The 24644-nt window shown below is 42.4% G+C and overlaps 1 protein-coding gene and 1 long non-coding RNA gene across 14 annotated transcripts in view; one reads left to right on the top strand and one right to left on the bottom strand.

Moving 5' to 3' along the window:
* The window catches only part of CDH23 (cadherin related 23), an 846530-nt gene that overhangs the window by 560068 nt on the left and 261818 nt on the right, over positions 1–24644 (top strand). For 12 of the 13 annotated variants that reach the window (XR_008320257.1, XM_053312564.1, XM_053312546.1 and 9 more), the window contains 4 exons: positions 14891–15080; positions 17642–17787; positions 20762–20981; positions 23235–23387. Coding sequence is in view for 12 of the 13 variants with exons in the window: in XM_053312564.1 (XP_053168539.1) it covers positions 14891–15080; positions 17642–17787; positions 20762–20981; positions 23235–23387 (709 nt within the window). In the remaining variant the exon portion in view is untranslated. Of the gene's footprint in view, positions 1–6767; positions 6918–14890; positions 15081–17641; positions 17788–20761; positions 20982–23234; positions 23388–24644 lie in introns of those variants that run through there. The other variant, XM_053312557.1, reaches the window with a different exon arrangement.
* Positions 2831–5733, bottom strand: LOC128352205 (uncharacterized). Its single transcript, XR_008320258.1, has 3 exons — positions 5606–5733; positions 4008–4079; positions 2831–2871 (listed from the first exon to the last, which is right to left on the bottom strand). It is a non-coding gene; the product is annotated as an uncharacterized LOC128352205 (long non-coding RNA).

The following is a 24644-nucleotide window of genomic DNA, read 5'->3' as shown; positions in this document are numbered from 1 at the left end:
CCAGACCTTTCCACTGTTCTGGGACCAAATCTTTTCTTATCTGAATCCTCACAACTGCTATTATCTTGAGGTTCACAAATATCTGGCCAGCTGGTCCAGGAGAAGTACTTTGATCTGGAGATCCCCCATAGTTTCTCGAGCCAGAATTATTCTAACCGGTGCCAGCCTGATCAGCTGGGGAACCTATTGCAAGAAAACTTTGCTTGGGGCCCCTACTCCAAGAAGAAGACAGCTCACATTGTTTACTTTTGGGAATTTCAGGAAATACATTTAGCCCTCAAAGGTTTTGCTCTAAGATTCCTTGGGCAGGACATCTTAATCCACACACACATCAGCCTCAGTGCTTATGTAGGAATATAACTTCCCATAACTTCTCAAGGAAGTGATCTTCTTGCTTCCATGAGTGGAGACTTGTTTTACACCCCGAGTAGCTAAGCATCTGAAAGGAGAACTCAACAACCTAGTCAGACTGGCTCGACCACAGTAATCTGTGAACCAGCTGGAGTGAACTCTGAACCACAGGTTTTCATACAAATCTCATTCAGATTTGGGATCCCGGTAATGGACCTCTTTGCCACCAAAGCAAATGCAGGTACTCTACAAGAAAGAAATACAACCTTGGTGGACACTTTTAGGCTCTTTGATCTCAAGATCTTTTCTGTGCTTTTTCTGCCCTTCCTTTGATCTTCAGAACTATCAGAAATATCAAGGACCTGGAAATAGATATCATCCTCATTGCTCCCAGGTTGCTCCTAGATCCTTGACATGATCCCGATTGTATTCACACTACTGGGCAATTCACATGCAGCAGCCTCCTCAGTAGGACTTTCAAGTTCCACGCAATGCTCTCGCTCCACCCCACACTTGTGCTCATCCGTTAAGAATGGTGGTTGGGGCATCGATACCTTCAGTTCCTTTCTGACCATTCCCTCAGCATCATTGGAGGGAAAACTTCAACTACCTGAAAAATAGTGTGTGAGAGATTGAATTATATTACCAATAAAAACACTTGCAAATTGTGCAGATCTTGCAAAGCTGAACTTCCCACTTCAGATAGGCACGACTTGTGCCTTCTGTGTCTTGGGCAAGAGCATAAGAAAAACATATGTAAAATCTGTTTGTCTTTTTCAAAACAAAAGTGGAAGAACCATGAACTCAGCTTAAAGGATGTTCTCTGTTCATTGGCACTGAGACTGCCACAAACCACCATGTCGATGGCTATCCCAGCAAAATGACATCAACTCCAGCCCCTTCCCCATCGAGGCCAGTTGCTACAGTATGAACAGGGTTGGCAATCCCACTGCCTACACCTGCATCACCTTTGGGAAAACTCTGTCCAAGGACAGAGACTTCTACATCAGCTGAACAGTCAATTTCCATGATGAGTGCTTCGATGTTGAAGCTGCTTCTCACTACCCCAAGCACTTCAAAAAGTGGGGAGGGAAGAGGAAAGTGAAGTCTGCCAAAATAACAAAAAATCTCTTGGAGAGAGAGCCAAAAGAGACCAAAAAGAAGAAACTCCACAAGTCATCCTCTTCATCAGAACACCAAGATTCAAGAGTTACCCCCTCCATGTCTACTTCAGCATCAGCATCCACAACGAGGGAACCTTTGGCAAAAGGGTCAAGGGAAACTGCATCATTGACAGGACCAAATCCGCCAAAATCAACCACGAACACGGTTGCAACTGCAGTTTTGTCGACACCATCACTGGTACCATCAACATCAACAATTCTAACACTGGATACCTTAGCAAAGAGTGAGGACAGTCCAATATGTATGGTAGCTCCACAGCACTGATATTTTGGCTATACCTACAATGCCTAAAGTTACATTGGAATCCAGAGCATATCCAACACATTCACTAAGAGGTTATATCAGGTACAGTGTTGAGGTGATTGAAATTCCAAAGACCGCTTCAATATTTCCTGCTCCACATAGATCACCAATTGAGGATGGGAAGGGCAGGTTGCACAACTGGAAACCGGAACAACCATGGTGTGATCACTGCTACAGGCACAGTCCCATGTGACTAAAACCAACAGCATGGTGTACCCATGGCATGCAGGGGATTATGACTATCAACCTAAAGATCAGCATGCAATAATATACAGGAGAATATATGCTCCATATTCTTTAGAATTGAATTCTAATTCATATTCTCCTCTAAAGAGCATTCATTAGAACTAGAATGCATAGTTCATTAGACTACTGTGTTCAAAGTAAAAGATATGAACCACAGATGCACTGTGGTTATATTGAGGAAAGTCCAAGGAAGGATGACAGCATGTTCTGTCATCCTCAAGATGTCAGATGTCCTCAACCACATATACTGACCTACACAATAACAATGGCCACAGCAACAACCTCTGCATCTCGTACATCATCTGACCCACAATCTGATCTGAGGATATTCCCTCAGATATTCCCCTTAAGGGATGGAGGGAAATTGATGGAAATGTCAGTTACAGATTCAAAATGATGCAATAGGAGGAGAGCTGGTCTTGTGCTGGCAAGCATGACGTCCCCTTAGCTAAGCAAGCTCCGCCCTGGTTGGTTATGAATGGGACACTTGATGTGTGAGCACAGGAAGAGATTCCCCTCAGGGGATGAAGCTGGCTGCTCTGGGAAAAGCAGAAGGTTCCAAGTTCCCTCCCTGGCTTCTCCAAAGATAGGGCTGAGAGAGATTCCTGCCTGCAACCTTGGAGAAGCCACTGCCAGTCTGTGAAAACAATACTGAGCTAGATAGACCAATGGTCTGACTCAGTATATGGCAACTTCCATATGGAGTGCATGTGTAGGTAAAAGAAGAAAATTGTATATACCTGTTCAAACATCCAGTTCTTTAGTTGTGGACTATACCTCTTCATCCTGGTCCGATAGAAAACATGCATAGAGGAGGAAGGATGTTAGATGTGATGGGGCATAGATTTTACTCAACCTCAACCTTGTCTCTGCAGATAGCCAGTTATATGGCATTTATGTCTAGGTACCAACATGCACATTGAGAACAATTAAAAGAAACAGCAAATACTAAGACAGAGAGCTTAGTGGATAAGATTAATGAATTACAAGTTAAATCTGCAGACATCACGAGACAACAGATAAGCACAGTGAGATATTTAATGGACTGTGAGTCTAAGAATACTGCTGGAGCAACTGCACTACACAGACATGTTTGGCTATGCTCATCCACTCTACAGTACAAAACTCAGAAAAAGATAGAGCACCTCCTCTTTGAGGGTGAAGGACTATTCAGTAAGGAGACCGATGAAACATTAGAGAAACGAAAAAGGCCAAAATTGACATCTAAGACATTTGCAGTTCTGACAACTCAGCAGAACTATGCAACAAAACATAAGCAACCATACACCTTCAACCAATCATTAGGTAGGTAGGTAGGTAGGTATTTTATAGTAATATAAGAGCAGTCATAAGGTAGGTAGGTAGATATTTTACAGCAATATAAGAGCCAACATGAGAGAGTACAAAAAGATGGGAAGAAACCAAGATTGACCCTACGTATCTAGTAACAAAACAAACAAAACCCACCACCAGAAACAAAGCGAGAACAATAAACAGATGACTCCGCAAACTGCCATCAAACCGTTTAGATAGTCCCATTAATAGTGGACCACTATTCACTGTGGAAATAGATAACATCAGACAGATGAGTGTTTTGCATTGTTCAGAACAATTATGCAATAGAAGATGGGGGCATCTACCCAATCATGGATTTGTAAGTATTAAATGAGTTTATCCAAAATTCAGACCACAACATTCAGCAAGATCTCAATACAGGCCATACTTCCACTATTAATAGGGGACAGATGGTTTGCTGCAATAGATTTGAAGGAAGAGTAATTCCATATAAGAATTTGGCCAAATCGCAAGAAGTATCTGAGGTTCATGGCAGGCGATCAAGTGTACCAAACAAAGTACTACCTTTCAGCATTTCAACTGCCCCAACAACATTCATGAGGTGTATGGTTATTATAGTTGCTTACTTGAGGGGAAGAGGCATGCACCTCTTTTTGCATCTAGATGATTGGTTATTGACAGCTCATTCTCCAGACCATCTGCAAAGGGATTTGGAGGAAATGAAGTTGTTATTAAACAATCTGGGCATAAGGATCAACCACAAGAAATCCAAATTAAAGCCAGATATTATATTATATTATATTATATTATATTATATTATATTATATTATATTATCCAGATATTACTAGGACTGACGGCCTCCTGCAGAGCCACCATTCTGCGTGTGAAATGAAGAATGCAGCCCTTACAACTTTGGTTTCTGGGGACATTCGATTTCCAAAGTGGAGATCAGTCACAGACCTTGATCATTCCTGAGAATGTGAAGCATTACTTCCTGTGGTAAAACAACTTTAAAAAAAACTTGACCACAGGTATGCCGTTTCAACCCATGTATCCAGAGGTGATAGTGACTTTGGATGCTTCAAAAACAGGGTGGGGACCTCATAAGGCGAGCAGCAAATGGACAACAAATAAACAAAAACTGCCAAGAGTCTCTCTCAGCCCTATCTTGGAGATGCCAAGGAGGAAACTTGGAACCTCAGATACTCTTCCCAGAGTGGCCCCATCCCCTAAGGTGAATATCTTACAGTGCTCACATGTAGTCTCCCATTCAAATGCAAGCTGGGCAGACCCTGCTTAGCAAAGGAGACAATTCATGCTTGCTACCATAAGACTGACCACATTAAGTGGCACAGTGGGAAAATGCTTGACTAACAAGCAGAAGGTTGCCATTTCGAATCCTCGCTGTTATGTTTCCCAGACTATGGGAAACATCTATATCAGGCAGCAACGATATAGGAAGGTGCTGAAAGGCATCGTCTCATACTGCGCAGGAGGAGGCAATGGTAAATACCTCCTGTATTCTACCAAAGAAAACCACAGGGCTCTGGGGGCATCAGGAGTCAAAATCAACTTGACGGCACACTTTACCTTACCTTACCATAAGACCAGCTCAACCCCCTCCTCTGGTGCAGGGCGGGGAAAGTGCAAGTAATAAATAATGTCAATACTATTGCAATAACATATGTGCACAACCAGGGGAGAACAGTTTGCCACCTATTATGCAATCTGGCAATACAGTTTTAGAACTGGTGCATAGACTGCTGCAAACCACCCTGCGCCATTTTTGGAAGGGCGGCATAGAAATTGAATAACTAAATAATAATAATAATAATAATAATAGAAGATTACAGATCCATTGTGATACATATATCCTAATAATAGATCCATTGTGATACATATCAGGGGAAGAGACAACATAGAAGCAGACATCCTGAGCAGAGATGTTACCAAAACAAACATGCACAAGTGGAGTATCCATCCCCAATATTTACAAGAGAGATTCAACACATGGGGGACTCCAGCCATAAAAATGTTGAATCCCTCATCATGGAAGATCATGGGGATCCAACAAGTGAAGAACTACTAGAACAGATTCTATTCAGTGAAAAGAAAGTGTTGATGAGGAAAATGTATGCCACAAAATGGAAGAGATTCGGAGCCTATCGTACTGGCAGATCCCGCTTGCCAGCATTGGCCACTATAACCCAAATATTGATTTACCTGTCCAGTTTGAAATTGATAGGTTTATCCAAATCTTCCATAAGGGTTCACCTGGCAGCGATCTCCCACTGCCATATGGGTGTGGATTCATGGACTGTGTTCTCCCATCTGCTATCCAAATAATTCCTAAAAGGATTAGAAAATGTATACCTATCTGTACAGAAGCCAATAAATCAATGGAGTCTATCATGGTTTTAAAAGGCCTAATGAACCATCCTTTTGAACTGATGGCAACAATGTCACAAGTTTCTGTCATTAAAAACAGCATTTCTGATTAAAGTGACTACTGCGAGAAGAGTTAGTGAATTACATGTGTTAAGAGCAGATATACCTTATGTTCGATTCCATAAAGAGAAGGTTGTCCTTCGTACTGACTTAAATTTCATACCAAAAATAAATACAAACTTCCACATTAACCAAGATATCATCCTTCCCTCTTTCTTCCGCAACCCACACATGGATATAGAATGAAAACTACACACCTTAGATGTGAGATGCACGTTGACCTTCTACTTAAACAGAACAAAGGACACCCAAAAACATAACTCTGTGTTTGTATCCTACAGGGAAGTTCAGAAAGGAGAAAATATAACTGGACAGAGATTATCCAGATAGATAGACTCAGCTATAGTAAAGCATATAAAAGCCAGGGGATGGAACCACTGACAGACATTAAAGCATACTCTATGCATGCAGTGGGTTCCTTGGAGCCAATTTATCAGAAGTGTCTATAGACAATATTAGAAGGCCAGCTATCTGCTCATCTGATAATCCCTTCATCGGGCATTATGCTGTGGACATTAGGTCTACAATGGATGCAGCATTTGGCAGAGGAGTTTTGAAACAGAACCTAGCATGACAGGTGACAAAGAAGTAAGCCACAACCTGTATCTCCCACCCCTGCCAATGCAGGGAGCTTACTAATCACCCCGTTGGGTGAATACAACTGGGATCATGTCAAGGATAAACAGGTTGCTTACCTGTAACTGATTATCCTTGAGTGATCTGGTGGTACTCACACGACCCACTCATCCTCCCTGCTACAGGTGGGATAACTGATGTTTCTCAATAACTATTATCTCTTACTTACCTTACCAAGTTCCACACAGGATGGTTGCTGAGAATGTGGCAGTTGTCCAGGAACTGAAGGTAATGGCACTCCAACTGCCATTCCTAACAGATGCGCATGAGTGCAGGGCGAAATGAGAATGTCGCACAGAGCTTGAAAATCCTACCTAGGTGGCTGCTGTGTGCATGCACATTGCCCAGTTGTGTGAATATACCTGGATCACTCAAGGATCATCAGTTACAGGTAAGCAATCTATTTCTCCCCACCCCAAAACCTGGTAGTCTTTTCAATCCAGAGCCCAAGGCTTCTTCCAGAAATTCAAGACTTGTTCCTCCAAGAGCGTCTCCTCTACCTTTAGCCTCAGTTATTCCATCTGATTACTTGGAGGTTGAAAGGCAGGCCTTCCTAGACCTGGGTTGCCATCCCAGGGTGGTTTCTGCTCTCTTGGCCTCTTGTAAGCTATCACGGTTGAGTCCGAAGTGGTCCAATTCAGGTAAAGCAGCTCTCTCAGCCTCAGTGAACAATATGCTTCTTTTTCTGCAAGATGGTTTAGACTCCAGACTTTCTCCCCACACAATAAAAAGAGAGATATCAGCCCTTTTTCTAGCATAATCACTGAGTCTATGAGACACCAAGTTTCTTCTCAACCATTGATTAAAAAATTCCTCCATGCTGCCTCTTTGACTTCTCTCCAGTCTGTCAACTGACCTCATGGAACATTTATGTGGTTCTCAGAATGCTCCCCCAGAATCCCTTTAAACCTCACAGTGCGGATTCACTGAAGATCCTCAGCCTATAAACCCATTTTTCTGCTGGTAGTTACTTCAGCAAACTCTCTTGCTCCTGCCAGCATTGTGGCACAATTCAGCCATTGGGAGGTGAGTCTTTCATCATTGTTTCCCCCTCTTCCTCTTCAGCCACCCCATCTTTCCCTCATGCTGGGCACATGTAGTAAGGATCTCAGAGGTTACAGGGGGCATGAATATCTGGGTGGATTGCACCCACCTCACTTCATATTAATTTTTAAAAGCTGGGATTGTTCTTTATTTCTACTAGTGTGCAACTGAACAGTTCTACAATATATTATTTCAGAATTATAGAATTCTGTATAGTAGTACTGAGAATAATGAAAAAATAATGAGAAGGCTGCAATTCTAAACAATGGCGCACCTAGGTAATTTTTGTGCCCGGACTGCACTCACTGTGAGGCCCCCTGCTGCTGCCATGAAGCCCCACCACCACCACCATGGAGCCCCCTCCCTGCCACAGCGAGCTCCCCTCCGCTACAGCCATGAGCTTCTCCCCTGCTGCCGTGAGGCCGAATCCCCGATTTTTTTTCCAATAATTCTAGCCGCCGGTGGGTGATGGTGAGCCAAGCAGACCTCTCCGGCCTATCCCCGTGGCAGTGGGAGCAGCCACTGGGCCTGACGGTCGAGCCCAGAGAACTGTGAGGCGCTCCAGGGCGCCTGCACAGTTATAATAGAGTGTCGCTTTGTAGGATTGAAATTAGGAACTCAGCACTGCATTAATGCTGTGTGGAACTACAACTATAATTGCTCTTCCAGCTAATTGCAGGAAAGCAGTGCCTCCACAGTGCTAAAGCGCTGTAGTGTGGAAAGAACCTAACAGCTAGGAACAGTCCATTAGCAACGGAGGGTATCCTCCCATTCCCCAATACGCATATGTATCTAGGCCTAGGAGGCTAACAATCAGTGTTATAACCAGTTTATAGGTGTGAAAAAGTATTTATTGATGGACGTTGTTTCCCCAGAATGTAATGACTCACTCATCTAGCTGCAAAGACCAGTGAATTGCCAATAGTTGTTAACAGTAATTATTTATTGCAATTCAAGACACAGCCTCTGTTGTGTTGGTGACAAAGGGTTTGCAATAAAAAGAAATTGCAAAGGTTTAATCACAGACTTGGAATTTAAAGCACTTCAGTTTTTTAAAAAAAACCCTTTGAAAGATGCTTCACATTTTCTTCTCCCAATATAGGCATTAATACCTATGTCAGGAGAAAATAACATGAAGTAGCCCTTATGCTATTAGTCCAATTAAACTGTCATTTTAAAAAATTAATCACAAAGTTGCTTAAGAATAGGGTTGAGTTAAGCTAAAGAAAACCCTATCAGAGTTTTAACCAGTATTCGTGTAGTTACCTTAGAACCATGGCCTTCAAATCAGCGTAACTGTATGTAATGTTTTATGCATCTTAGCACAATTCCTGTTGTACAATTTTAGTGCATAGGAACATAGGAAGCTGCCATATACTGAGTCAGACCATTGGTCTATCTAGCTCAGTATTGTCTTCACAGACTGGCAGCGGCTTCTCCAAGGTTGCAGGCAGAAATCTCTCTCAGCCCTATCTTGGAGAAGCCACTAAGGGAGAGAACTTGAAATCTTCTGCTCTTCCCAGAGCAGTTCCATCCCATGAGGGGAATATCTTACAGTATTCACACTTTTAGTCTCCCTTCCATATGCAACCAGGGTGTGGGGTATGGGGTCTGGAAACCAAGTGCTATGCATATGCAACCCTACTTAGCTAAGGGGACAAGTCATGCTTGCTACCACAAGACTAGCTCTTCTCTCCAAACTGGCAAAGCTGCAGTTTTGCCAGTGTGATATAATGGACAGAATGTTGAACCTGGGCTGAGGACACCTGGACTTAAATTCCCACTCAGATGAAACTCACTAGGTGCCCTTGGGTAAATTGCTCAAGTCGGTGCCGTCAAGTCAGTGTCAACTCCTGACCTCACAGGCTGATTGTGAGGCCCCCACAGCCGCTGCTGTGAGGGCTTCACTGACCTTACCCCACCATGTACAGTGGTGGTTTTTAAAGTGAAAAGGGGGGGCTTTCTCCCTCCACCCCCACCCTTGCTACAGCAGCGGGGGTGGAAAATCCTTGGCCACCTAAGAGCAGCAAAAGACATAACCCACCCAAGGTATCTATACAGATATTATTATTTATTACTACTACTAATTATATATGTACCCTGCCCTTCCTTCAAGTAGGTTCACAATCTCTGCCGCCGTCCATGCAGGCAGTGCCCTGTGCCTGACAGAATTTGGGAGGCGGATGGGCCCACTAGGAGCTCTCGCCGCCACTGCTGCACAGCAGCACTTTTAAAGTTTTTTTAAAAAAAGATTTAACTTAACTTTCCCTGCCCCAAGATTGCCATCACGGGCAACTGCCTCTATTGCCTATGCAGTAATCTATCTTTGTAGATACCCAAGTACAAAAAATGCACACTGCCTCAGTTGTGAAGGGCAAACATGTTTATGTCATTGCGTTTTCTTTTCCAGTTGTAATGGTCATGACAAACTTTCATTTCTGTTTATTTTAGAAGTAAAACTCTAAACCAGGGATTCTCAAACTTGGGTCCTCAGGTGTTATTGGACTTCAACTCCCATAATCCCCAGCCTCAGTGGCCTTTGGTTGGGGATTATGGGAGTTGAAGTCCAATAACACCTGAGGACCCAAGTTTGAGAATCACTGCTCTAAACACACACTTTTGGGGGTGCCTCCTGCCACACCCAACCTTCGTGGTTTTTTAAATTTTAAATAAATAAAGGCCGAGGGGTGGCTGCTGGGGGCGGGGGTGAGCCAAGCAGTCCTCCTCCCACCATGGCGGTGGCTGGAGTGACTACTGGGCCTGTCCATTCAGCCCAGCAGCTCTTGCTAACTGCGAGGCGTGCCTGCACAGATGAGGGAGATCGTCACAAGCCCTTGACATCACAGGTCACGGGCTTGCGACAATCTCCCTCAACTGCTCAGGCATGCCTTGCAGTTAGTAAGAGCTGCTGGGCCAAATGGACAGGCCCAGTGGTTGCTCCAACTGCCACCACCACCATGGGTGGGCAGGACTGCTCGGCTCCCCCCACCAGCAGCCACCCCTTGGCCGCACAGTATCTGAAATTTTAAAAATGTAGGTTCGGCACACCGCAGCAGGCATGGGTTGGGAGGCCCCCCCCTCCGGACTTGAAGGCCATAGACTGGGGCCCCAAGGTCTGGGGGTTAGAGCGCTTCTGCACGTGCATGCGCATGTGCACGTGCATGTGCACACACACACACAGAGACACACAAACGTAGCCTTCTCTACTGATACATTGCACAAATATTTTGTATATATTCCAGTCTCTTTACCCAAATAGAAAATGTCAGCATATACTGTACCTTGTCAAAGAATCCTAGCATGTTAGAGTTGGAAGGGACTTTAGAGGTCTTCTAGTCCAACCCCCTGCTTAGTGTAGAAAACTGCTTCAGCATCTCTGACAGATGGCAGTCCAGCCTCTGAAAACCTCCAGGGAAGGAGAGCCAAGCCCTGCACGAGACCAACTTCCACTGTTAAAAACCCTTACAGTTAGGAAATTCTTCCAAACATCTAGCCTAAATCTGCTTCCTTGTAATTTCAACCCTCAGGAGCAACAGAGGAAAAGTCTGTTACTGCTTCTATATGATAGCCCTTACGATATTTGCAGATGGATATCACTTTCCCTCACTCAGTCTTTTATTCTCCAGGCTAAACATACACAGCTCCTTCAACTGTGTTTCATAGCACTTGGTTTCCAGACCCCACACCATCTGTACTGCTCTCTTCTGAACCCATTCTAGTTTACCAATGTCCTCCAAAACATGCAAGGCCCAGAACTGGACACAGTTTTCCAAGTGAGGTCTGATAAGCACAGCATAGAGTGGAACGCTGGACACAATGCCTCTGTTAACACAGCCTAAGACTGCATTAGCTTTTTTAGCAGTAGCATCACACTGCTGGCTAAGGCTCAGCTTGTTCACTGAGACTGCTACAAGATTCTTTGTCACGTTTACTGCTACAAACTAGTATGGCTAACCCTCTTAAAAATGGTTAGAATTTGTTCCACATTCAGTTCCTGTACATGAAGTCTGTGGACTCCATTAGGATTCCAGACCCTGATGTAATTGGGAAGGTGTGAAATCCCAGCTAGTGAACACAGTCCTTGAACTGCATCCACACTTCCCATCCTTTGCAAGCATGACATGGTATTAGCTTTTGTGAGTGTGCATGTTTTAGGATTCTTTTTTTCTAAGTAAATTTTTGGCCAATTTCTACTTTCCCAGCCTTGCTTGCGACCTCCTTCAAGGACCTCTCTGAAAGGCATTGATTTAAAGCCTTTCAAATCCCTCTGGCAAAATAAAAGAGAGGGAGAGGAAGAATTATTCTCCATCACACTAGGAGAAAAATGACGGGCGTGAAACAGAAAATAAATGAGGGGAAAGCGAAGAGAATCCACAAAATCATCAAACAGGAAAGACTGTGTTAAAAAAAACACCGTAATGAAACATTAATCTTTTGGGGAGGAGGGGAAATAGCAAAGGGCTCCAGTCTAAGTTCACGGTATAGAAATTAGCTCTCAGTTTCCTTAACAGGCCTCTGAGTTCTCCTGCCTTCCCTATTGTTGAGCAAGTGTTGCTCTCCATGCGCGCTATTAATCTGGATATGGCTCTGGCTCCTTGTAATTTTGTTTCTGCTGCAAAAGATGTTTTCAAAAGAGGCAACCCAAAGCACAGTGGTTCAATAACAGATTAATTCAACTGTGTATGTGTTGATCAAATATAATTTATTTCTATATAATTAAAAAGTACTATAATGATTTCAAAAGACAAGCCAGCTTCTCCTTTAGAACTCCTGCAGTCTGTCAGTTTCAAACCCTGAAACTTGATTGACAGAAGTAAATTTCAAGCTTCCCCCCCCCCACCCTGAATTAACTTTTCAGTCTCCTTGTGGCATTCTTTAATTGTGATATTGTTTTATTAAATGTATTAGTCACCTTCTCTACAGGAAACCTGTAGTCGTGTTAATTTATGACAATATTTAAAAAATACGCATACACAAAAAGCCTATGAGTAAAAATACTTAAAAATAAAAATGAGCAAATTAAAACCAGAATATCAACAGCCATTAAAATACTCAAATTAGTTTGTAATTGGGAAAGCTCACAAGAAAAATTGGCAAGTGAAAGATAATTGAAGTCATCTTGAAATGGATCTACATATTCAATGTGTTTCACAAGGCCCCTGCTACTGCTGCCACTGCTGCTGCTGCTGCCACTACCACAATCAATATCTATATACCACTTTTCAACAAAAAGTTCTCAAAGTGCTTTACATAGATAAATAAACAAATAAGATGGTTCCTGTCCCCAAAGAGTTCACATTATAAAAAGAAATATATGGTAAACACCAGCAACAACTACAGGAGGGATACTGTGCTGGGGTTGAATAGAGCTAGTTGCTCTCCCGTTGCTCAATATAAAAGAATCACCACTTTAAAGGGTGCTTCTTTCTCAGTTAGCTGGGATTAGAACAACCCTACTCTGCAACTCCATCAGCTGTATGGGAAGGCAGCAGCCTCAACAAATCTTAAAGGAGGGAGAGAAAGATAAGGCTGAAAGTGCTGCTAAAAGTACACAGAGCACAGGGTAATTAGTGTGTGGGAGCTGGGTACAAATCTCAGCTCAGCAATAACGTTCTCTGGGTGACTTGGGCTAGTCACTACTAGCAGTAAACAAAGCCTTCTCATGGAACTCACTCTGAATGGTGGATGGAAGACGGCAGTCAGATCAAGCATTCCCTCTTCTCTTGACATATGCCTCATATAATGCACACACATTTTTGTATTCTTTCAAGCTTCTTCTGCTTCCCCCATACTCCAAAATTCACCAAATCACCAAATGAAAAATGAAAAATGATCAAATAGATTCTCAACAAATGTGAATTATTCACAAAAATCCTGCTCCCTGGGTTTGGCTCACCTATATTGAACATACACTGAACCATTCACCACAAGAATAGTGTGCTAAACATTTGCCAAAAAGTGACTGAGTGTATCTAGCTCATAACAGGAAAAATGGCACGTTCATGAATCCGCCCTGTGTCTTCCATATACAGACCTTAACCAGTTACTTGGGGCTAAAACTTCCATTAAGAATTTGAGTCAGGAAATTATTTATTCAAGTTATTCTTGCATTTAAAGCTACATGGAAAGATTTCATACACATACCTACTGACAAACACCCCATCCCACCCTCGCGTATATGAAGATTTCGGGAACAGCATGATTTTCAGTATGCTGTTAAAATCACAACTTGGGAAGCCATCATCACTTGTAAGAAATACCTATATTTTAGAGTCAGAAGTGATTCTGATACAAATTTCACATATCTCAAATGTGTCTGAGGATAGGTGCAAATGTAACATGAGGTCTACTGCAGTATTAAACTAGCAAGTGGTGTGTTTGGTTAAACAAGTCTTTAGATTTGTAGTGTGCAGATCTGTGGATTGTGTAGATTTAAATAGGCACACAAGAGCATTAATTGCAGCATACAAATGAGCGATGTCCGTTAGTGACTGGGATGGAGCTGCTAACTATGAGGGCTGCTAATGTGTTGGGACTTTACCTATGTTGGGATTTGGGGAGTCATCTTATCCTGATGTATTATATAACAAACAGAAATTTATTTCCTAAAAGAGAAGAATGCATAAAGAAGAATTTAAAAGTTTCTGATAGCACAAGTGCCTTAAGTTACTAACCATATGACCTGCCTGTCCTCTACTGTTTACTTAGTGAAGTTACTGTTTACTTAGTTCCCTCCTTATGGAACACTCTGCCTCCTGAGATTCGTAATGCCCCCTCCCTTCTGTCCTTTAAGAAGCTCCTGATAACCTATCTATTTTGCCAGGTTTTTGTTTTTAATGTGTGTCTTCTTCATTTTTTCTTATCCCTCCCCCCTTCTTCTCTTGTCGTTGTTTTAATTTATGTAAACTGTCTCGAGTCAAAGGAAGTAAGGTGCTCCATAAATTTACTAAATAAGTAATGTATAAATAAATAGTGAAGTGTCATAAGGCACATGGGACAGAGCTACACAGCCCTGATTTGCCTGCCTTTAATAATTCCTTATTGCTGTTTTGCTTACGTGTGTTGTGCTGATAAAGTATCAATGACAGTTGCTGCTGCACCCCAAGAGGGTGTAAGGACAGTTTTCTTCAATTAGGTCCTATGTTGTGTGCTTAAGTGCAACAGAGCATGGAATCGAAGTGATGCTTTTATTCTCAACTTTTCCATTTCTTGCCTCAGTTTAGAGTCAGCTTCACAGATGCACTCAGACATGGGAAGGATTTTTTTGTTGTTGTTGTTTCTTCGAAATATCAGACTGCATCATTCTCTTGATCTCTGTAGGTGGTAGCCTTTGACCCAGACTTGGCAGAAAATGGTTCCCTCGTGTACAGCATCAGACCACCAAATAAATTCTACAGTCTAAACAGCACCACAGGGAAAATTCGGACAACAGGGGTTGTGTTGGACAGAGAGAATCCAAACCCTCAGGAAGCCGAGCTCATGAGGAAGATTGTGGTCTCCGTCACTGATCGTATGTTTGTGGATCTGTTTGCATTCCGTTAACTATCTCCTTACTTTGTTGCTACAAATCCAAGATTTGCTCCTACATTCTTATCCAGAGACGGGACATGGGGTAGGCGAGCAAGACAGCCACCTGGGCACAGCATGAATAAGGATGCAATGGATGACAGTTTTAAGTACTAACTGTTATCCTTTATATGGGGTGGAAACTGCCTTGGTCGGCCTGATGGATGATCTCCAATTGAGAATTGACAGAGGAAGTGTGACTCTGTTGGTCCTCTTGGATCTCTCGGCGGCTTTCGATACTATCGACCACAGTATCCTTCTGGAACACCTGAGGGTGTTTTGGGGTGGGAGGCATTGTTTTACAGTGGTTCTGATCCTGCCTCTCAGATAGATTCCAGATGGTGTGGATTGGAGACTGTTGCTCTTCAAAATCTGAGCTTAAGTATGGTGTCCCTCAAGGCTCCGTACTTTCTCCAATGTTTTTTAACATCTACATGAAACCGCTGGGAGAGATCATCAGGGGATTTGGAGCTGGATGTTACCAGTACTCTGATGACACCCAGATCTACTTCTCCATGCCAACTTCTTCAGGAGCTGGCATATCTTCCCTAAATGCCTGCCTGGAAGCAGTAATGGGCTGGATGAGGGAGAATAAACTGAAGCTGAATCCGGATAAGATGGAGGTACTTATTGTGTGTGGTCAGAACTCTAGAGACGATTTTGATCTGCCTGTTCTAGACGGGGTCACACTTCCCCAAAAGGAACAGGTTCACAGTCTGGGAGTACTTCTGGATCAACATCTCTCCTTGGTTTCTCAGGTTGAGGTGGTGGCCAGGGGTGCTTTCTCTCAGCTCCGGCTGATACGCCAGATGCGCCCGTTTCTCGAGATCAATGACCTCAAAACAGTGGTACATTTGTTGGTAACCTCAAGACTTGATTTTTGTAATGCGCTCTATGTGAGGCTGCCTTTGTACGTAGTCAGGAAACCTCAGTTGGTTCAGAATGAGGCAGCCAGGTTGGTCTCTGGGTCATCTCGGAGAGACCATGTTACTCCTTTACTGATGGAGCTACACTGGCTGCCAATAGGTTTCTGGACAAAATATAAAGTGCTAGTTATAGTTTATAAAGCCCTAAACTGCTTAGGCCCTGGGTATCTAAGAGAGCATCTTCTTCACTACAAGCCCCACCGGCCGTTGAGGTCATCTGAAGAGGTCCGTCTCCAGTTACCGCCAACTTGTTTGGTGGCTACACAGAGACAAGCCTTCTCGGTCGCTGCCCCAAGATTGTGGAATGCGCTCCCTGCTGAGATACGATCCTCTCCATCTCTGGCAATTTTAAAAAAACACCTGAAAACCCATCTTTTCGCACAAGCTTTCTCAGCTTCATAATTTTTTTTGGTTTTTAATCTCTGGTTTATTTTTAAATCATTAAATTGTTTTAAGTTTTTTGTATATGTTTTTAACTGGTTTTATGCTATTGTTAACTGCCCAGAAACAAAAGTTTGAGGCGGTGTACAAATTTGATAAACAAACAAACAAACAAATAAATAAAATCCCTCTCTTTGGTGCATATATTTTGTGATTATAGACTTTTTAATATATATCAGAAAATTCCTCCCTCTGTTGCATGCAATTTGTGATGCTTCAAGTCGCAGTTGTTAAAATGAAGGCCCAAAGCCTTTCTGTGAAAAGTATTGCACAGATGTTTGACAGTGTGTGGTGTGAGAGAGGGAAGAATTACTGGAACTATCACAAAAGGCAAACGGACATTGCTATGGTGGAAAACAAGAATCCAAACCTTCTTTCAACAGTAAATCATGAATTCTACAGCCTGAAATTTATGCACATCCAATTGCTTCTCAAGAAAGATATAAATATGTTTTTATGGCAGGAAGGGATAGCAAGTCTCTGTTATATATAGGGCTGGTTCAAACAACCACCTGAAAGTAAGCTAGATGGGAACCAGAAGTTCCCAGGGAGCTTGCATTCCTGGTGGAAATATCTTTGGAACTCCCCAGTGTCTGGCTCCCATGCCAGTTCCTGACTTCCTCCTGAGATTCTCCATTCAACTTACAATGTCGGTGACAAGTTGGTCAGAAAATCTCGGGCGGATGTTGGGGACCGGTTTTGAGAAGTAAAATTGTATACTTCATACTTTGGGGGTTTAATTTTCAAAGTTTGCCTTGGGCTCACAAATGTTTTGTCTCACTCTGTTCTTACCTGTTCTGTACTTTTTATAGAAGTATGGCTTTTCTCCATAGTCCATAAAATAACTTTGTTGCACAATAGTTACATAGCAAGAATAGGTTGCTTAAGGTTAGAAAAACATTACCTTCTTACCTTTTTTACTTCTATAATTTATTGTAATTGTGTTATCATCACACTGACGTTTTCCAAATCTCATTTTGAAGGGACAGTGAATTGTAATTTACTTTTGAAGACCTGAATAGGGTTTTTCTTGATTTAGGAAGATTCACAATGATCAAATCTTTGAAACTTTGCTTTGCAACCTTCAATGGAAAGGGTACTGGTGGAATTAAGGCTGTCTCTCTGCTGATCTCTCCAGGTGGGAGGCCACCATTACGAGCCACTAGTAGTGCCACTGTTTTCGTAAACTTGCTGGACCTCAATGACAATGACCCCACCTTCCAGAACTTACCTTTTATCACTGAGATTCCAGAAGGTCTTCCTGCAGGGTCATCTGTCTTCCAGGTGAGTCTTCTCTTCTCTCTCTTTTTATTTCAATGATATGCTAACTGGGGCTTAAGAAAATGCTTTGGGATTGATTATACTGTAGATGTGATACGTGGCTGTATTTTCATCACTGTATTTTGACTACAGCTTTCTATAGAGTTAGCATTTCAGCCGTCACATACTTTGAAAATATTTTGATGTGGTAAATAGCACATATTCCATTCAGATGGCTACAATGGCTGCTATCTACAAACCATCCCTTACTATGCAGAAAAGACAAGGGAGAGTTAAACAAAGGGAGACATCACTGACAGACTGAAAGCCTTTGGGACAGACCATCACTTTCCCCAAAGCTTGAAGAGATTGTGTTCCCCTTAACCCTTTCATCCTAGCTTCTTCAAGATAAAGTTGAGCATACTCCAGACCTAGAGTTAATAGATATTCACACCCAGCCCTACATCTGGTTTCTGTAGTGTAGACTGTTTCCCACCTCCCTTGGGATAGAAGTGAGACCTACTCATAGAAAATAATGGATAAATCCAGGATTTTAGCATATTGGTTAATAGTGTGTTTATCCACAAACAAAAAATACCTTCCAACATGAGAGTTAATGCTCTTTCTAAATCGGGTCTTATTTTATGTGGAAAACTTAATTTCTTTGCAGTTTTAGACTTTCAAAAGAATAAACCCATCTACATGCAAATCAATGCGGCAGAATTCTGCATGCCACTGAGTGCTAGATTGGGGCTCGGAGGGAGTTGAGAAAGGCATTTAAGTAGACTGTTCTTTACTGCAACCTGAGGGGTGTTGGATATATGGGATTTGTGGCTGGAAATCCTAACCAGACTCAGCCCTATATTATTCAGAAGAAAGAGAAAAAGCAGTTACCTCCTCAATAATTGAGGAGGACCTCAATTATTGTGTGGGTTACATTCCACACTACCACCGCAGTAATTGAAATCTTGTGCCTATGGGAATGATGGGGTTAGGTTTCTCAGTGCATTAAAAAGTACTAAAAATTACCCCCAGAAAAGTGGGAGGGGACAAATAGTAGAGGAGTAGGAACATAGGAAGCTGCCATACACTGAGTCAAACCACTGGTCTATCTAGCTCAGTATTGTCTTCACAGACTGGCAGTGGCTTCTCCAAGGTTGCAGGCAGGAATCTCTCTCAGTCCTATCTTGGAGATGCTGCCAGGGAGGGAACTTGAAACCTTCTGCTCTTCCCAGAGCAGCTCTACTCCCTGAGGGGAATATCTTACAGTGCTCACACTTCTAGTCTCCCTTCAAGGAGATGCCAGAACGAACTGGCCCGGACCATTTCGGAACTGACCCGGGCCAGCTGGTTTTGTGCACACCCTTACTCCTCTGTCTCCATCACAGTTTTTAGAAAGCATGTGAAATCTTGGCTTTTTACCCAGCCTTTTATATGATTGTTTCTATTGCTGCTGCTTTGTGTCCGTTATGGTTATATTATGCTATTTTTTAATCTTTTAATTAGATTGTTTTTTTAGTATTCTAGCTAATATTTTAAATGTGTGATTTTTGTAGTCTTGTTAAGTTTTGTGTGAACCGCCTTGCAATTGTTTTAATGAAAGGCGGTATAGAACTCTAACAAATAAATAAATAAATAAGCAAGCAAGCAAGCAAGCAATCAGGGTAGACCCTGCTTAGCTAAGGGGACCAGTCATGCTTGCTACCACAAGACCAGCTCTCCTCTCTAAGGTACAGCATTGTACCTTGACCACTCCAGCTTTCTAGCTCTCCAGCTCCTCTAGTAATGGTCCCAAAACATAACAAAACAAAACAAAACAAAAATCCTCTATATTCCACAAAAAGACATCCCAACATTGCTCCACACTGCCTCCAGAAGTGCCTCCAAGCCAGAAGTACCACTGAAAATGCCACCAGAAGTGTGGTGTGCACAGGAACTGTGAATGGCTGAAATTTACCACCACAACAATTGAAATCAGGTCTATATAGCTGAACTGTAAGTACCTGGAACTGCAAATTCAGAACCTGCAATAATCAATGGCCTCCTGGTATGTGACTTTTTTTCACTCTGCTACAAGCCCCACCTCTAACCTTCAGTATAAACTGTGGACAACTAAGCTGTCCTAAGCCACATTCTTTCATCCTCAGTTCTGCTCCCATTTGGGGGATAATGTACTGTATTGGCATTGGAATTCTCAGGGCAGTTTTTAAAATGTTTAAAAGCTAGCATGTGTGTGTGCACACATACCTGACTTAGAGCATGAACAAGTGGTTTTTGCTGTTACCTTTTACTGCAGCAGAGAAAAACTGCTTCCCAATCACAGCTACTATACAACTCTGGATTTCCTTATTTATTTCTATGGGCAGCTCCAAAAACAAACACACTTCCGGTGTGAATTGGAAAGTTCTCTAGCCAGACAATGAGATGAGTCATTCTAGTATTGTTTTATCTCTTTGTTTTCAGGCAGCAGAACTGCTGGAACTTCAATGTTGGTTCTGTCATTGGTTCACTAGTGATTAGGGGGCTTTTGATCAATCTCTGTCAGATTCCATACCTAAATTAATTGGTGTAGTATTGTTCTTCATTAAGTAGGAAATCATTATTTTGAATTTTTTGAATCACAAATGTTAACCGACATTTTTTATTTTTATATTATTTATTATTATTTATTTATTACATTTATAGCCCACTCTTCCTCCGAGGAGCTCAAAGTACATGCATATTTTTATCCTCACAACAACCCTGTGAGGTAGGTTAGGCTATGCACAAAGGTTTGGGCCATAGCCTGTCTCCCATAAATAAGGAGACTTTAAATGCAGCGAAGTCATACTTTGCTGTATAAAAGCAACTGAGGCAACCTTAAATGCAGCTACCTCAGTCTAACACCGAATCTCTGGGAAATGAGGCATTACTCTGTTGTCATTTGAGGCTTCTGGCTTTATTTTCATCACAAAAAGCTCATCAAAAAATTGTGCCTCACTTTTGCTTTCTGTTTTAGGTGGTAGCCATTGATCTTGATGAAGGCTTGAATGGCCAGGTGACATATCACATGCAAGTGGGCATGCCCAGGATGGACTTTCTCATCGACACCAGTAATGGTCTTATCAACTCCACAGCTGTTCTAGACAGGGAGAGGATTGCTGAGTACTATCTTAGGGTAGTGACAAGTGATGCAGGAGTGCCATCAAAGAGTTCCACTGGCACTCTCACTGTCAGAGGTGATTTGAAGCTTGAAGCACTCGGAATGCTTTCTCAGTGTTAATGCAGCTTATGTTTTTAAATATGTTTTTAGTTTCAGTGGTTGTGTCTACATTTTGTTCAAGAACTTCTTGCCTCCTCTTATTCAATTAATTTCCTGTGTATTAGCAAGGGCGAATAGTTAGGAGTTACGTGTCATACTCACTTTGCAATTAACATGTTGTATTCACTAATGAATAGGCAAAGAGGCCTGCTATGCCCAGGATTGCATAGTATCCTTGCCATGAGGCTGGCAACTTCCATATGCTTGGTTCAGTTAAGAGTTCTACATTTCTAAAGGTGCAAGTTTAATACAAAAATCAAAACCCACAAAAATTTGGCACAGCCTATTAGGCTTTGAACTTGTCCCTCCAAACCGTTTTGATCGTGCTGTTCCAAAGCCTTTGCTTTAAGTGTTCTGTGGGAGCCTGAATGCCAATGCCACTTAGGTCCGTTACTCATGCTACCCCAGTACAGGGATGTGTGAACTGACTTTAAGTCGAGCTGGTTCACCATCAAACTGGGCTGGCTTGAGGTCTTGCCCTCAAGCCAGACCAGGACCGGTTCAGCTCAAACTCGAACCAAGCCCCACAAGCTGGTTCAAGCCGGTTCGGGGGTTCTAAGTTGAATTTTTTCCCTTTACATTTAACACTCACCACAGGGTCTGAGTCACTGGTGGTGGGGTCTGCTATCTCCCTCCTCCCCCACTGGCCTCCTTTTCTAAAAAGGGCTGGTTCAGCCCATTTTCAGCCTGTTCTGGCCCTTCCTCCGGTGGCAGTGGCCATTTTGGAGGCCACTGCACATGCCCAATGGGCCTCTGTGTCACCTGAATAATGACCTGGCCATGCAGAGGCCCATTGGCCATGCACTCCAACCTCCAAAATGGCCACCAACATCGGAGGAAGGGCCGGAAGAGCCTAAAAATGGGCCAAACCTGCCCTTTCTAGAAAGGTAGAAGGGCAGCGGTGGTGGGGAGATGGCAGAGACACATATCCCCATGGCTGCCACTGACCTGGACTCAGTGGTGTGTGTTAAATGTTTGTTTGTTTTTGTAAAAAAAAAAATTCCAGCTTAGAACCCTGAACCGGCTTGAAGCTGAGCTGAGGATATGTTGGGGTGGGGGATAAAACCAAACATGCCTGGTTTGAGTCAGGACCGAACAACCCAGTTTTGTGCCCACTCCTACCCCAGTAGTGTTAAAATGGGTACAGTAATGCCACTGTTCCTTCCTACACTGCAGAGTAACATGAGAAGCAGAGAACATGAGAATTTGACCATTGTCCGATTTCCACACAATGGTCAAATTTCAGGAAACTGGGTGGATGCAAGCATGGGGAGGAGCCACAGCATGGGCTCCTGCTGCATGGTCCCAGGCTTCTCATGTTGTCTGGCAGCATGGGAAGGAGAGTGCTGCTGCAGCTACCATGCTATAAAAGTCATGTAAGAACCCATGGCTGGGTTGCCAACACTCACTTGGAAATGTTTTGAGTATCTGTTTGATATATGTGCAGTTGTGATACTGATGCCAAAGGAAGCTGGATATAATCTAAAAGTGTTGAGATGATACCACTTATTGAACTCATACGGTCACTCTGATAAAAGGTGTCATCTGATTTACTTTATATGTTATCTGTTTCCCTTAGCTTATGTTTTAAACAGGATTTTAACATTAGCAGTCACCTTGTTATTGCTTTAAGTTTTGCACAACTTGGTAGCTAGTTTAAGGAGATTTTAAAACCTAGAAAAGTTAATCTATGATCCATGTTGGGAAGAGTCTGTTTCTGTTCTGTTTCATAGACTTTCTGACATATACTGGACAGCAGTCTCCGTCTCTTTAGCTTGAGATCTGGAAGAACGGGTACTTTTGTAAATTAGGCAAAGTTATCAACATAGCTCTCTAAATCTCCTCATCTCATGACTTAGAATCTTAGAGTCGAAAGACCTTTAGAATGGAAATTATTCATAATATTCATTCACTCTGGAATTTCTACAGTCAATTCCATCACTCTCCTTCAAATCCTTTGACAGCTAGCTGTACTGTTCGCACTCATTTCCCATTTCTCCTGCTTCTCTTCTTTGCTTATGGCTTATGTTTTGCAAATGATACACAGTAGCAATGAAATAACCAATGACTGACTAGTAGTAGTGGCTTAAGGGTTCACCTTTTGAGAACTTATGCCAGATAATTTCTGGAAGATACCCTAGCGTTGTTCTGATAATATTCTCTCTTGCAGTTTTGGATGTCAATGATGAGAACCCCACCTTCTTCCCAGCTGTCTACAATGTCTCACTTCCTGAAAATATACCTCGTGATTTCAAAGTGGTTCGCCTGAACTGCACTGATGCTGATGTGGGTCTCAATGCTGAACTCAGTTATTTCATCACAGGTATAACATTTTTTCTGAAAGCCTCTCTAGCTAGATACACCTTGGAATTAGAAAACATTTCATTCATAGGAAATGGAGAACACTGATATCCTTATTGCTGTGTTTTTCTTTCTTTCAGATTTATAGCCTGCCCTTTTCCAGAATCTCAGGGTGGGTGACAATGCACAAGCATAAAATCCCATTAGCAACAAATAGAAATGAATTAACAATTGGCTGGCTAAGGCCTCAGCTCCTTTTTACATCCTTCCCCTAAATTCTTCATGTAAAGGCAACCATCACCTAGTTTTCCACCTCTACCTCTCACCAGATAGAGATCCTTCTCCTCTCTTTTCTTTTCCACATTTAGTGGCATGGTGTCTCCAAGCCATCTACCCATTTCCACTCCTCTAGCTCAGCCTTGAGAAAGCACCTCCACTGCCTCCTGTAACCACCTCCATTCCCATTGGGAATATGTTAGGATGCTGTGGTGCAAAGTAGTGTGGGGGTGGGGGGATATGTAAATCAGACAGCCAAAAGGGCTTTCCAGCCTGCTGCTAGGTTTGCAAGGCTAATTTGCATGAGATTTTGCATATGTTTCCTATAATGCTTTGCAAATGATAGCAGAACTGTTTTGGGCTGTTTGCGGCTGGGAATTATCTATGCTTCATCAGACTGAAAGAGTCATCAGGTGGCTTATGTCTGTCGAATGTGGATATAACAATTTGAGGAAAGCATTGTGGCTGAACTCATTTGCAATGCTTGGTGAAGTGTAGCAAGGTAAGTTATATTCTGATGTAGAATTTGGCATGAAAATAAGTCCTCAACTACTTTACAGGGAGTTGCTTTGTGTCTGGTATTATTAGTATTGTTTCTGTATTTTTCTTTTGGGGTTTTTTTTAACAGTGTAGTTTCCACTGCAGAATAGGTCAATCAGCTATGGTTTACCATGATTTGAAGAGGTATCCAGAAATAGGATGATGGATTTGAGATACCCCTTATTATACAGGGTTCTCTCTAGCATTGGACTGTTGGGGTAACTGTCTGTTGTGCTTTTTATATGGTACACTGTCATATTGCTAGGTGCCCAGACCTGTTAATTCTCATTTTTAAGTCATGAACTACAACAGTAAAGAATAATATGCCTCTCTTGCACTTATAATTTCATTTTGTTTTATTCACTTTAGAATAAATTCACTGTAGAATGAATAGAGCTGACTTGAAAATTATCCTAGAAGCATTTTTTGCAGAAATTCAAGAATTGGGGGGTGAGAGAAGAAG

The sequence above is a fragment of the Hemicordylus capensis genome, chromosome 3 (assembly GCF_027244095.1).
Source record: "Hemicordylus capensis ecotype Gifberg chromosome 3, rHemCap1.1.pri, whole genome shotgun sequence".
Lineage (NCBI taxonomy): Eukaryota > Metazoa > Chordata > Lepidosauria > Squamata > Cordylidae > Hemicordylus > Hemicordylus capensis.
The sequence above is the reverse complement of the archived record's forward strand: the minus strand, read 5'-3'. Positions and strand labels throughout refer to the sequence as shown.